General features: G+C 38.3%; 2 protein-coding genes across 3 annotated transcripts in view; both read left to right on the top strand.

Moving 5' to 3' along the window:
- LOC136828410 (glycine, alanine and asparagine-rich protein-like) overlaps positions 1–9,949 on the top strand; it is a 282,803-nt gene extending 272,854 nt beyond the window's left edge. Inside the window, exons 3-4 of the mRNA XM_067086441.1 lie at positions 7,396–7,433; positions 8,287–9,949. Coding sequence (XP_066942542.1) covers positions 7,396–7,433; positions 8,287–9,549 — 1,301 coding nt within the window. The 3' untranslated portion in view covers positions 9,550–9,949. The remainder of the gene's footprint in view (positions 1–7,395; positions 7,434–8,286) is intronic.
- A 1,323-nt stretch (positions 9,950–11,272) lies between these two features.
- LOC136828409 (uncharacterized) overlaps positions 11,273–14,522 on the top strand; it is a 48,026-nt gene continuing 44,776 nt past the window's right edge. Inside the window, exon 1 of one of the 2 annotated variants that reach the window (XM_067086439.1) lies at positions 11,273–11,420. The gene's annotated coding sequence lies outside the window, so the exon portion shown is untranslated. Of the gene's footprint in view, positions 11,549–14,522 lie in introns of both variants that reach the window. The other variant, XM_067086440.1, reaches the window with a different exon arrangement.

The raw sequence follows: 14,522 nt of genomic DNA on the forward strand, positions 1-14,522 counted from the left end.
GGCAGTGGGTAGACCAAGAAAGTCTTTACGTAAATTGGCACTTGAACTGGAAACGAAAAGGGGAAAGAAGAGAAGTTATAGTGCTGTATATCGTGAGTTGAAAAAATGTGGTATCAAGCCATTTCATGTTATCAGCAAGCCCAACATCACTTAGCAACGGAGAGAAGACCGTACATGGTTTTGTGGTTCATTTCTTAAAGATTGGGATGAAGCTGACTTTCTCCATGTTGCCACATCAGATGAATTCTTCATTTACACAGTCAGGAAGCCAAATCATAAAAATGACATCATTTGGACTTCAAAGTTGGATGATATCAGCGATGACGTGCGCTATCGCCAAGTTGTGAAATTTCCTGAATATATGGGAATTTTTCTCTGTTTCACAGCCAAACGGTTAATGTGGATCATCAAAGAAAAAGGACAGTCACGGAATGGCGAATACTTCCGAGAAACTGTGCTTACTGGTGGAGTATTTCCTTTCCTCAAAGATCCTGAAAATGTGTTATCTGTTGAAGAAGTCACGTTTTTGCATGATAAGGCACCATGTTTTCAAGACCCTTCAGACACATGAGCTGCTTCGAAACAGTGGTATCGATTTCTTCTTGTCAAGTGAATTTCCAGGTAGCTCCCCTGACCTTAATGTGTGTGAAAACATTGGTAGTATCTTAAAGGATCGTGTTAAAGCGCGCATAGTGAACTATGATGATATACCAAGCGTCGACGACCTGCGAAGAGAGGTGACCGAAGTGCTCAGGGAAATGGAGTTTGAGTCTCAGCTTTTTCGCGATTTGCTGAAATCATACCCCTCAAGAATGCAGGCTGTGGTACAGTCAGATGGAGGCCACACAAAATATTAAATATTCAGAGAGAAACTTAAATAAATACCTGTTCTGAATTACTTTTGTTTTTGTCCATATCAGTTTTAGTTTATGCTGTGTAGGGGGGAGGCGCTCTAATTTCGAAACACCCTGTATATGTGTGTTTATGTATAACATTTCCTTTTTACTTTACCTACAAGACTTTAACCCTTTTGAGAGAGTACCCATTCTCCTTTTACAGTAGCAAGTACTAACCAGCTGCAAACATACTGTACTCATTACCCACCTCTCTTACAGAACGGAGACAAGGCGATAACTCGACGCATGCGTCTGACAAACAGCAAACTGAACAGGTAATTCTTATGGTCACGTTCTCGCCAAATATTCCATCGTGAGCAAACCTGACGAATAATAATTGGCAGTAGCTGAGGGCCATTTGAATAGGGCCAGGTCAAGTAAGAGGAGAAAGCTCTCCTCCACTGATATTGTTCAGCGGAATGGACTGAATGAAATTTGATGAAAACCGTGCAGAAAGTTAGAAGACAGGTCGTGAATTCACCTCCGAAGTAGAAGGGAGTGAGGTAAAATATAAAAATTAGGCAATGAATATTTACTGCATAAATTTATTAAGGTAAACAGGCGTGAAGCGAGTATTTTATTAACACGAATGGAATAAGTGGTGTAATAAGTTATTGCACCATTTCATATCCATAACAAAGAAAGCAACAGAATTTGTCAGTACAAACTCACATTTCCGTTGGAATGTATTTAGCAACCTAGGAGTCCAACCACGTTAAACGAAGAAGAGTCCATTCTATTCCATACATGTTTACTACCATGCTCAAACACAAGATATACCAGTATGGTAAAGTATTGAAGAGGGATGGGACGTCTGATGTGGACCTCTGGGCTCTGGACAACCAACACAGACGTTACCTAAAGTGCTGGCAAATAGGGGGTTAGTTGGGGATTGCTCTATATCCCTTCTTTTCCAGCCCGTAGTGGGGTAGTGTTGTCAGTGCACCTCTTGTGGTGCACTGTAGGCATTATTTATGGTTCTTTGTAACATCCCTTCGGCCCCTAACTGCAACCCCTTTCATTGCTTTTACTGTGCCCCCATTCGTATTCTTTCTTCCATCTTATTTTCCATCCTTTTCCAACAATGTTTCATAGGGCGACTGCGAGGATTTCCTCCTGTTACACAAGTTCTTCGTTGGACTGGTCGGTATCGTTCTCGGCTAGCACTCTGCAGGGCCCGCGTTCAAATCTCCGGCCGGCCAATGAAGAATTAGAGGAATTTATTTCTGGCGATAGAAATTCATTTCTCGGTATAATGTGGTTCGGATTCCGCAATAAGCTGTAGGTCCCGTTGCTAGGTAACTAATTGGTTCTTAGCCACGTAAAATAAGTCTAATCCTTCGGGCCAGCCCTCTCTAGGAGAGCTGTTAATCAGCTCAGTGGTCTGGGTAAACTAAGATATACTTAACTTTTCCTCCTGTTACATCTTTAGAACCTCTTAATTTTCCTTCCAGCGCTGAATGACCTCATACGTCCCAGTGGTTGGGCCTTCGGCCTAAATTGTATATTCTATCTCTTCCTTTCCAGAAAATAGGAATCTGTAATTTTTTGGTTTTATGTCTGCCCAGGCGCCACATTTAGTTGCTTTACTGAGCCATACGACCGATGTTGTCAGACTTCAGTGTTTTGGGAATTCTCTTCGCAAGGGATCCTTCCACAAACCAGATATAGTGTGATTGCTACGGTGATCGCTCACTTGTCTTTCCTCAAGAACCTGGCCTCATGAGGAATAATGCTTATTGTAAGAAGTGTGTATATACAGTATGTACATAATATATTATATATACATCTGTATATATATATATATATATATATCTTCTTCTTCTTCATCTTCTTTTAACGTATTTTCCCATTTTTATATATATATATTTTTTTGAAGGACTTTATTTATTAACCTAGATCACTTGCCTGACAGTTGTAGCGTATGTTTCATGTATTTTTCTTCCCAGCTACCAGACAATGAGGACAGATAGTCCTGTTTTTAAAAGTTTGTAAATTTTGTTTTGAATAAAAACCCATTTGCTTTTTAGATACCATCCTGTTTAAATGGGATGTCTACACGGATAGCAAAGTCCTCTCTGATTCAACATCATAGACCTATATATCGATGCTGCTGTAACCGACTGAGCCATATATATATATATATATATATATATATATATATATATATATATATATATATATATATATATATATATATATATATATATATATATATATATATATATATATATATTTTGTTTATTTATTTATTTATTAAGCTAGATCACTTGCACAATTGTTCAGATTTTTACGCCCAGACAATGAGGACAGATAGTCAGGAAAATTCGTCTTGTTATAAAAATCTTTAGATAGATCCTGTTTAAATGAGGTCTGTCATTCAACATTATATTTTCATATAACGTCAGCGTTTATTATATTTCCTGTTACCGACTTTCCAGTTGTTGCTGCTGCTGTTGATCGTTGTTAACATTTATGGCCTGAAACGGCCGCTTTCGACTTATCTTGTTATGTTAGGAGAGGTCAGTGGTTTTTACATTATATTTTCACCAACGTCAACGTTTATTGGCTTTCCTGTTACCGACTTTCCAGTTGTTGCTGCTGCTGTTGATCCAGTTGTTAACATTTATGGCAATTGGCCTATTTCACTTTGCATACGCAGAACGATCAGTGTTGCAGAGTTTGGCGAAAACGAAAATAGCTTTGAAATTTATATATTGCTATATATTTCCGGTCGTTATGAAGAAAGTTTACAGACGGCAATCGTCGTCCAACCAGGTATATCTGTTTCTGTATATATATATATTTATATATATATATATATATATATATATATATATATATATATATATATATATATATATATATATATATATATAATATACACATATATATACATATATATGTATATACTCATATATTTACATGCATATATATATACATATGTATATATAATGAAAGTGTATACTGTACATAGTGTTTGTATGTATACCCTATTCAATAGTGTGTGAATACAATGGAGAACTTTCACTTCTCGGTAATAATATCTAAAGACACGCTTTGTTTTTAAAAGCAATAAATAAAAATGGCACCGCTGAATGAAAAGGAAACTGGTGAGCAATTGACTCCAAAAAATAAATGGCTTCTTTCATGTTTCTTCTTTTGAAAAACTGAATACATCTGCCTCCGCCAATAGCGATCCCCTCCTACAATATCCCCTCCTCTACCAGGCACCTTATTCTTTCCTCCTACAAAGTCTTATTAAAGCGTGGGATTGTATGAAAAAAAAATCCATTTGGAGAGATAGAAGATTAACAAAAATAATGAATGTTGCTGGAAGTCTCTGACACAGCATTTCTTGCGAGGAAGGAAGGACGGAGTGACATTACTCATATGAGATTACTGTGCTTCGCCAGATTCCCGCCAGAGGGCCGAGAGCTTGTATATTAATTGGAAAAAGTTATATCGCGACCCCAGTTTCTTTTTGTCCGTAGGTATTTGGACAGACATGGCTGTTCGCTGTGTGATTGCGGTGTCTCTGTGTATTTGTAAGTTGTGAATGGAGCATGTATGCTTATTCAAATTTGGAAATATAATCATTTTGTTTACGCGGAAGCTTTTCCCGTTGTTGCTAAATTTTAGGATGGGTTTAGTCTTAAGGAAAGAATGCGTTGCCGTCTGCAAGTATTTCAGCTATTTGATGATGATCTACTTGTGTTTCTTTTGCCTTGAATCATAAAATGACAAGACTTCAAAGTATGAAGCGAGATTAACTTAATTTACTCTAAGTACCAAAATTAGAACTTGCAGAATGGCTCGGAAGTGAAATGGAAACTTCGGTCAAACTATTATTGATCATAAATGGTGTATTTGTCTGTTGTCACCATCATAATTCTATTATTTGAAGGAAAGTCAGATGGGGATGATTATTTTATTAGCTATGATTTGAGCCGATCTTTATTTATAAGTGCCGTATTTAAGCTTTATAACTCTTTTGTCTTCTTCCTTGTTTTCCAGACTCTTAAAATCATTCTCTGCTTACGAAGTAATTTTTATTCACTTAAGAAGACGAAGAAAGTTTTGGCTTCCATTTGATAAAAGTTCTCTTGTTTTTAAGACAAAAACGGTCAACTATGTTTCTTTTAGATGTCTTTTCTGGCAAGAAACTGGAGATGTGAGTCAATTTTTAGTTTTCTGTAAATGTAAACTATTTGTCTGTCCGCCCTCAGATCTTAAAACTAGTGAGGCTAGAGGACTACAAATTGGTATGTTGATCATCCACCTTCCAATCATCAAACATACCAAATTGCAGCCCTCTAACCTCAGTAGTTTTTATTTTATTTAAAGTTAAAGTTAGCCATGATCGTGCGTCTGGCGCCGCTATAGGTGCCAACAACACAGGCCACCACCGGGCCGCGGCTGAAAGTTTCATGGGCCGTGGCTGAGAGTTTCATACAGCATTATACACTGTACAGGAAACTCGACTAAACCGAAGAAACTTCGACGAATTTTTTACTTGTTTATTATCGTGACAAGTTTGGCCACTTAATGCATCACTTCTTTTCGCAAAACGCCTGTGGCAAAGAGCATCTAGCGCAGTGGTTCTCAACCTTTTTATTACCACGCCCCCTCTAAGAGTTGGTCCTTCCTTCCACGCCCCCTTGCATCTATGAGTAAAATTCCCCAGATTAAGAGGAAAATGAAAAAAGAGAAAGAGAAGGGGTTTCTTGGGAGGGAGGTAAAGGCCTAGTGAGTCTGACGAGAATGGTAGACTACAGGAAACTAACGTTAAAAGGCGATACTTTTGCATTTTTATAAACTTCTGAATATTAGTTCCTCACTCTTGTTAAGAAAATAACGCCTTCCAGAATTTTTAATTTTCCTAGGCCTCACGCCTCCCCTGGAAATTGCTGATGCCCCCTTAATGGCATGATCTAGCGGGACTGGATAGGCCATATTTGGGGAGAGTCAAGCAGTTTTGTCTAAACGTAATCAGTGACCAGTCATTTGACAGTTCCGTATAATCTCGTACAGCTATATAATTTTTATTCAAGTTACTCTGCTCACACACAAAAGCACGCACTTGCATCCATGCATGCGGACTCATTCTCGCCATGATGATACCTTGAGCGTTCGTTTGAAAAATTCAGAGCATATATAACGTAGAGAGATTATTGACAGAGAACATAAGCAATCATTTTGATATTTAACATTTTATCATACAATGATAAGTTGGTTTGCTCATTATTTTTATTATTATTATTAGTGTTACTGTTATCCAGATGAACCCCATTCACACGGAACAAGCCCACAGGGGCCATTAATGACTTGAAATTCAATCTTCCAAAGAATGTGGTGTTCATTTGAAAAAAGTAACGAAAGGTTATAGGAAATACAGGAAGAACGGATCACTTATTAGAAAAAAAAAATTAACAAACTGATAAATATATAAAAACGTAAGTAAGTTATTAAAATATAAGGAGAATTGCTTTAGGGTAGCAATGCATTGCATCTTCGCTTGAACTTTTGAGGTTCCAATCGCGCAACATCCTCAGGGAAGCTGTTTCACAATTCAACGGTGTAAGGAATAGTGGGCTTCTGGAACTGAGAAAGCTCCTCATTGGATGAGTCAGTAGAGTTCTCGGCTAGCACTCTGCTAGGCCCGAGTTCGAGTCTCCGGCCGGCCAATGAAGAATTAGAGGAATTTATTTCTGGTGATATAAATTCATTTCTCGTCATAATGTGGTTCGGATTCCACAATAAGCTGTAGGTCCCGTTGCCAGGTAACCAGTTGGTTCTTAGCCACGTAAAAATAAATCTAATCCTTCGGGCCAGCCCTATGAGAGCTGTTAACCAGCTCAGTGGTCTCGTTAAACTAAAATATAGTTAACTTTGGAACTGAGAAGTTCGACAGCGAGGCACATTTACTGCATATTGGTGCTGCTGTTCAGCAAATCTGGTTGCTCACGGCGAGAAGAGAGGATGAGGGGTCAATTGTGAATGTGGAAGATCTGTGTTAAAATATAACTTGTGAAAAATTGACAAAAAAGAGACCATCCGTCGATGGCCCGAGTCATAACTGCTAATGTTAGGAAACAGACACCTACCATCAGGAACCAATTCATCCAGAAAGAGATAAGTCCCTGGCAGAGGCAGACATCCACGCCGGAGAAAGGCATTCTAGTAAAGGAGGGGCAAATGACTTATTAACAGGTTGTATTGATTTTATCACTATTATAAATATGAGGACTTAGGGACAATATCTAACTTCGGTCTGACATTTGCTGTCACTTTCATTAGATGTTTCTAAAAGTAAGATGTGAGTGAAAAGTTACACCGATTATAGTTGAAGCTTCAGATTCATTCAGCAGAGCGCCAGACACTTGAAGCGGGGAAGGGGTGGAAAAATCTGTACGAGATCTACTGATCGCCAGTATTCATGTTTTCGGGAATGCTCCAAGTACTCATTTTAGAATTGCTTGTGCTTTTTTTTTTTCAGGTATACTTCACGCTGACAAGGCCACCGGCGAGCTCAGGGTAAGATATGGCTTAATTTTATCCATCTCGCTTTTGGGTGTTTATATAATGTGTGCGTGTATGTATGTATGTGCGTGTGTGTGCATGTGTGATTCATCAGAACAGTAGCTAAGAAATTCCCAGAAGAACAGGCCCGGACATCAGTTCGGTTTAGTACCACGAGGTGGCTTGCAACAGAAAATTCGTGATCAGTACATGTATTTCATAACTTCGTTAAAAGCACTTCTAAATTACAATATGGATTTATACTTAAATATGTTATGAGTCCACCAGATCGTTTATGAGCTAATGCCAGTCTTGAAGACCAGTCAATCATCCAGTAGCCAGTCCATTTACCTACCAACCTCCACCTGAAAAATAATGAAATAAAATGGAGCTTAACCCGACAGGAAGCAACTGATTCAAAGACAGAAGGTTATAAGAGTTTGGCAAAATAGAAGCAGGAAAATAAATCCAGAGTCTCGTAGCAGAGAGGAACAACTATCACAAAAACGTTCCGTATGTCAATTACTAATTTCGGTAAAAATAGGGAGAGGAAGTATGGTGTGTGTCACTGGGTCTCCTGGGAAGTGCAAGGAGGCTCAATTTTGAAATCGGTGGGAAATTGGGGGAAATAATCTATATAATCTGATTCAGATAAAGATATGAAGTCATGCTTTTCTTAAAGGTCTCTTAGCCTAGTAATTTTTAATTACATTGCTGATATTATTTGCACCAATTGGCATCATCTGAAGCAAAATGTGTTTTTTAATTATCAATAAACGAAGAGTACATTCCCGGGGAGTATTTTTTGTTATACAATGATTTTTTGTGGTTTCGCTATATATTAGAAAATAAATGTTTGTTTTCACAGGATAAGCGAGGCTTCTCAAGCAGTCATGGAGACAGAAAAAGCTACAACAATGGTGATGGATTATATGTGGTTATTTCCAGTGGGGACAGCCACAAGCAGTCTTCTCCTTCGGCAACAGCTGCACAAGCTGCTGCTCAGGCAACTGCAGCAGAGGCAAGTCTGGAGAGTATTGCTCAGGCAGCAGCAGCCACTGCTGCTAGTCAGGCAGCTGCCACTGCATCATCTGCAGCCCAGACAGCTTTGGCAGCAGCTGCTCAGCAGGAGGCTCAGGTCGCTCAGCTTACCCTAGCACTACAAAATGCACAGTCAGCTCTTTTCTCAGAGTCCTCTTTGGCTGCTCAAGCAAATACTGCTTTGAGCTCTGCCAGAGCTACTTACAGTCTGGCCTTGTCATTAGTAAAACAACTAGCAGAAGCTAAGACAGCAGCAAATGCTGTAGTGGCACAAGCATTGCAGGCGTTGCAGGTGTTACGACAAGTCCAGTCTATTCAGGATGCTAATACTTGGCAAGCATCTCAAATGGCCAATATGTTAAACCAGAAGCAGTATCTTGTAGTCCATGAGCTCAATTCTGCTTTGTTTTCATCATGGCAAGCACAAACTGCTGCAAGCACAGCGTTATCAAAGACAAAGGGGACTTCTGGGGGATACAGTAACAGAAAGGGATCTGATGGATACTCTTATAAGGATGAGATCAGTTACGAAAGCATTCCAAAGGTAAAAAGCAATTATGGATATGGCCAAAGTAAACAAATTACTTATGCAGTCCGTGTTGGACAAACGAGGTATGACCAGAGTGAACAGACTAGTTATGGAGGAAATAATGGACACAGCAGCTACAGTGGTTATGGAGATGAAGACCAAATTCAAAATAGCTATGGAGGAGGAATTCCAACAAGATATGGGGAAGTGATGCTAAACAACTACAACATGTATGGCGGTAGCAATAATGGAATGTACCATGGAATTCTTCCGGGTTCGCAAACGAGATATGGATCAAGTACAAGTAATTACGATGAAGGAAGTCATGGAAAATATGCCGAAAATCTTAGTAACAGTGGAGTCCATGATAATAACAAAGAAAATGGTTATGGTGGAAACAAAAACATTCAAAGAGTCAATGAGAATAACAAAAGTAGTTACGGAGGAGACCAGGGCAAGGGAGATAAGTATGGAGGAATCCAAGGTAATCAGCTGCCCTACGGTGGAGACCAAATTGCCAAAGGAAGATACGGTGATAATGAGGGAAGCTATATAGGATAACCAAGGAGGGTGTGGCAGCAACCAAACCGTGCAAAAGGAGGATACAATGGTAACCCAGGAGGCTTGGAAGGGATAAAGGTAGCTTAAGAAGCTATGGTAGTGATGACGGTATTATGGAAACCAAGTTGACTTTGATGGTAACCAAGGCGACTACTAAAAAACAACGGTAATCTTGACAATGAATTAATAGTCCAAAAGATGGATATTTAGATAGCCACAGAGATTACATCGGAAACCAAGATGATTCGTGAAACTGCTTGTAAAAGGTTATATAAAGAATAATGCTAAACACAGTTTTGGAGTCTTTTTATTGTTCATGTCAAGAAAAGTATCAACCCGATGGAATGAATTTATTGACACATTGTTTCAATACAGGAACGAATAAACTTTTCCTTAAAAATTATTTTTTTTATTCCGAACGTGAAAAGTGATAAAATATTAAATAATTACAATTTATATTATGTATGGGAATGACTGAAACATTAATTTTACCAATTAATGATAATGGGCGTAATTTTGAATGTTACATACTAGAGAACTTGTACGCCCAAAATGTGGGAAAGTCTACACTAAATGATCGCAGTTTAGATAGATATTCGTATACTTCGCCAAGGTCAGCTCACAACAGGATGCAGGTCATATCATGAGTGTAAAAAATAATAAAAGGAAGAATAAGAAACATAGTTGATCAAAGGGATTTACTGTTAAACAAAATTATGCCTTTAGAATGTTTGAATGGGGTGGAACAAAACTGCTGAAGTTCGTGAACATAGCAGAAATGCGTAGTAGAACATCGAAATTAATGAAGTGAAGATGCAAAGAAAAAAAAAGTTGGTAGCCTATATAACTTCCTAGTGCACGGCGTCCATACTATTGAATATGATGTCCCAGAGTTTACCTAAGACGTAGAAACTCAAAAGCATTTTAGAAAACACTAACGAACTCCATATTCTAAATAAAAGGTTTATCACTTGATGAACGTTATTCAAATAACCTATAAACTGGAACTGAAAAATTAATAGCTCCCACCAGGTGGCTAGATGAGGTCATACATGGTGTCCTTCAAAAATAAGCACGGATGACGATGATGATAACAATAGTATTGGAGGTACAGCCTCTGCAACGGCACCTTCTGAACTAATCAAATTTCGTGCATGAGTTCTTCTATTCTCTTTTCTCTTTCTCTCCCTGGGACTTCACTTCACTCCATAGATATCTATGGATTGTTTTTTACCATCTTCGTAAATTTTTTGTAGCTCAGTTTATGTTGTTTTTCCTGGCCTTACTACATTTCCTGCTTCCGAGTAAGAAATGCCTACATAACGTCTTGTTCCGCATACCTTACTTCCCACGGTTCCCTTTTGTTTCCTCTTAGGGGGTAGGCAATTTAACTGATGCTGGCTTGTCATATATCGTCATAAAGTCTCTTCTCCTTTAACTGTATAATTCTAGGCTGCTCTTACTACCTCTTCTTCCTTCCATCCATTATTATCCTTTGCCTTTTTCTTGGTTCTTCTTCCACGTCATACAAAACTTCAACTATTCCTATCGCCCTGAGATAACTAATGAGCAATTTCATCCACTTATCACTCACATCTTTCATTTTGCTTTGCATTTGCTTTAACAACTCATTATTTCATTCTGTGCATCTCATTTTCTGTTTCAAGAAAGGAAACATGAGTTGGAACCAACTCCACGGAGGACACACCATAGGAACAAGAAGAAGAATTACAGAATGACAGTTTCTTGTTTACAATTGAGTATCGCCATCTAGGAACTATATATTATACTAACGAACAGACCTCCCAGATTTAAAAGTGCTTTCGCTGACCAAATTTTAAATGTGTTTTTAAATATTTTTTATAGATAACGTGAGTATTTTGGTGGCACTAGAATACGTGTCTGCTCTATGATAAAACCCAAATTGATATCAGAACACTGTGGCAGTTGGTTAAACGTTAAATGCACCGCTTTACAGTTTAAGAATACTTTATCCCATGTATGTGATCTACTGTGGGCGTAGATTAGATTGATGAAATCACTGTATCCGATTTGTACCTATTACTATGGTATGCTGTTGTAATTAATGAATTTTTCTTTCATCGTGGTTTTTTGATACACAACTTGATCGTTAGGTTTAGTAGATATACCTAGTTCAAGTGTTCTTTTGGGTTTAATGGGGGAAACTGACAGCAGAGCCTACGTAAGCAAGTAGCTTATTAAAATTAGGCTAGGCTAAGGAACCAAGGTCAAACCAAAATGACTATAACATGGCTGTCATAAGCTACATGGCCCAACTTCATTTAGACTTAGGTTATATTCCAATGACAGTTAATATACCACCCTTTAGGCTATTTGGGGTTCATTTATCTGGTTATAAAATCCTACTTATCCCTACCATGAGCTGCTCAGAAGCAAGAGACCATTCTGAGAAAAGGCTGACTTATCTGCAATATATTGCCACTTGAAGAGTCAGTAACACTGGATTCTGGGCATTTATATTATTCATATGGTAAAACTATAGAACAGCTCTGCACGGACTCTTACCTTGGAAATTGATTTTTCCTATACTTTTAGTGTTGCTGATGAAGAAGGTGGTGGTGTTTTTTGTCGGTCAATTATTATTAACCTCATATCTCTATCCAACACAGTTGGGAACCCTTTGGGAACGGGGGTTTTTGGGTGGGAAATTGTTGGGAGAAAGATTGGACAGTCATGTTGTTGTTATAGAATGGCTCCACACATGCGCAAGCCATTAGGAAGTCATATGTTCAAGAAGGGATTGGCTAAGGAGACCTATTGTAAAAGGAACTATACTAACGTATCCCTAACCTAACCTAACCTAGTCGGCCGTGTTACTTAGCTGGGGGCTCCGCCCCCGACCCCCCAGTGAAGGAAACTCCACTTTTTACCAAAAGTTCCCATATTACACTGTGCATGCATGATAGCATTCCAGGATGGCCAGCATACAATAACATATCAGTTATGCGGTTAATTACAGGCTAATTGCAGTCGACTGCCAAAAAAATAGCGGTAAATTCTTGATAAGCAACCAAAATACTATAGATAAAGTCAATTTCCAAGGTAATACCCCATACAGAGCTGTTCTATAGTTCTACCATTCATTTACATGATTAGAAACTAAATCATCCTTATCCTACTTGGTGATCAAGACAGTTTAAGGTGTGATTTCAATGTTTTATTTATTATAATCATTTTGGATATAGAGCATCCTTTACTTGTCATAAACTTTCAGTTCTTTTGCTCATTTTACATTGTAACAATTAAATATGCAGAACAATAGTGTTAAGCTGTTTGCCCTTTGTGACCTGGGATAGGGGAGATATAGCAACATGTCTCCCACAGCTACACAATATCCCAACTTAGGTCAAGGTTTTAGGAATCAAATTTGGGAAAAATGGCAATGTTTGTAGCCTAGTCATTTTGGTTTGACTATAGGATATGTTAGTATGGCCTAGGCTGGCTTATCTAGCCCTAACCTAGGAATAAGGTATCACTAGCCTAATCCAGGTCTTGCTGATTCAGATGTAGGCTAGACTAGGTATTTATATACAAGGCTACATTGTCCTACAGTAAGCGAATTATTTGGGAATTATACGTAGGTTTAGGCTTAGTTTAGAAGGAAATTCTATTATTTTGCCATTTAGCTTTACAGGTTCCCCAGTGAATAGCCCATACAACACTTGAAATTCTTGTCAGGCACATGGACCATAGCCTATTGCCTAGGCTATGTTTCCCACTGTTTATTGCATTTTGATGCCTTTATGACTGTTAACCCATTGTTGGTACAAAACACTTATATTTATGCTTTCCTAGCCATAGCCTATATATAAAATTATTACGAGGAAAAGCCAGTCCCCAGTAGTAAACCAATGGCTTTCAGGATGGGGTAACCTAAAACACGTGAGTTGTGGCAGTTGGAATATCCTAAATGTATGAATCACTAAATAAGCATTTAAAAAAAAAAACACATGGCTCATATCTTTAATTAGCTTTCATCACAAAGGGTGATATAACGCACAAAAAAAATGTGCTGAGGCCAACTTCATGTAGGGATACATGCTAAGCTAACCTCAGCTACCTTGACCTACAGTTCTGGGTCCTGCCTGGCTGGGTGATGCAGTGGGGTGGCTTAGATGGTGGCAACCCCCTTCCCCCCCCATTTAACTTAGGTTCCTACTGGACCCCCTAATTTAACTTGAAATTCCATTAATCATTTAAAGTGAAATAAAGGATGTAGCGTCTCCCAACCTAACCTTGTTGCCTACACTGGATTCTTACTAGCAGAGGGGAATCTCCAGTCTTTCCCTTAGTATTGCCCACAGTTAACTTATTCCATACCTTAAGTTTGAGAGATATGGTTAGAAGGGGCACATTTGTTCCTCTTCTCCTAACCCTAGTGCTGTAATTGACTTCAGTTAGCAAAACAGTGTGTTTTCAGAAGTGAGGCATTTGTTAGTGAAAGAGATTACTTCCATATAGATAGAGCCATTTTACATTGGGGTTTAGCATGGCAAACCTGCTAATATTATGCTTTCCATCAGCCATTTTTACACAAGGCAGCCATTATTAATCTGGATACTTCAGGTAGTTAAAATTGTGAGGAGTCTGAAAAATCTGGAGACTCCACCTATAATTAACTGTGCAAGAATTAATGTGCTACAGTTGCCTATGAGTTCCAAAACGATTTCTTTGAGGTTGTGGAATACCTTAAAAAAACAATGGACACATAAATTTATTTAAATTGTTGTACTTACATTAGTAAAAACCTAACTTCTTATTCATCTACCCCCCTCACACTCTAATCAGAAAAAAATGCCATCATTCAACCCTTGATAATACTGAGTTCTGTTTTGGCAAAATGATTTAAATTATCGTACTTACATTAGTAAAAACCTAACTTATTATTCATGTACCCCGCTCACACTCTGATCAGAAAAAATGCCATCATT

Source organism: Macrobrachium rosenbergii, chromosome 42 (assembly GCF_040412425.1).
Source record: "Macrobrachium rosenbergii isolate ZJJX-2024 chromosome 42, ASM4041242v1, whole genome shotgun sequence".
Classification (NCBI taxonomy): domain Eukaryota; kingdom Metazoa; phylum Arthropoda; class Malacostraca; order Decapoda; family Palaemonidae; genus Macrobrachium; species Macrobrachium rosenbergii.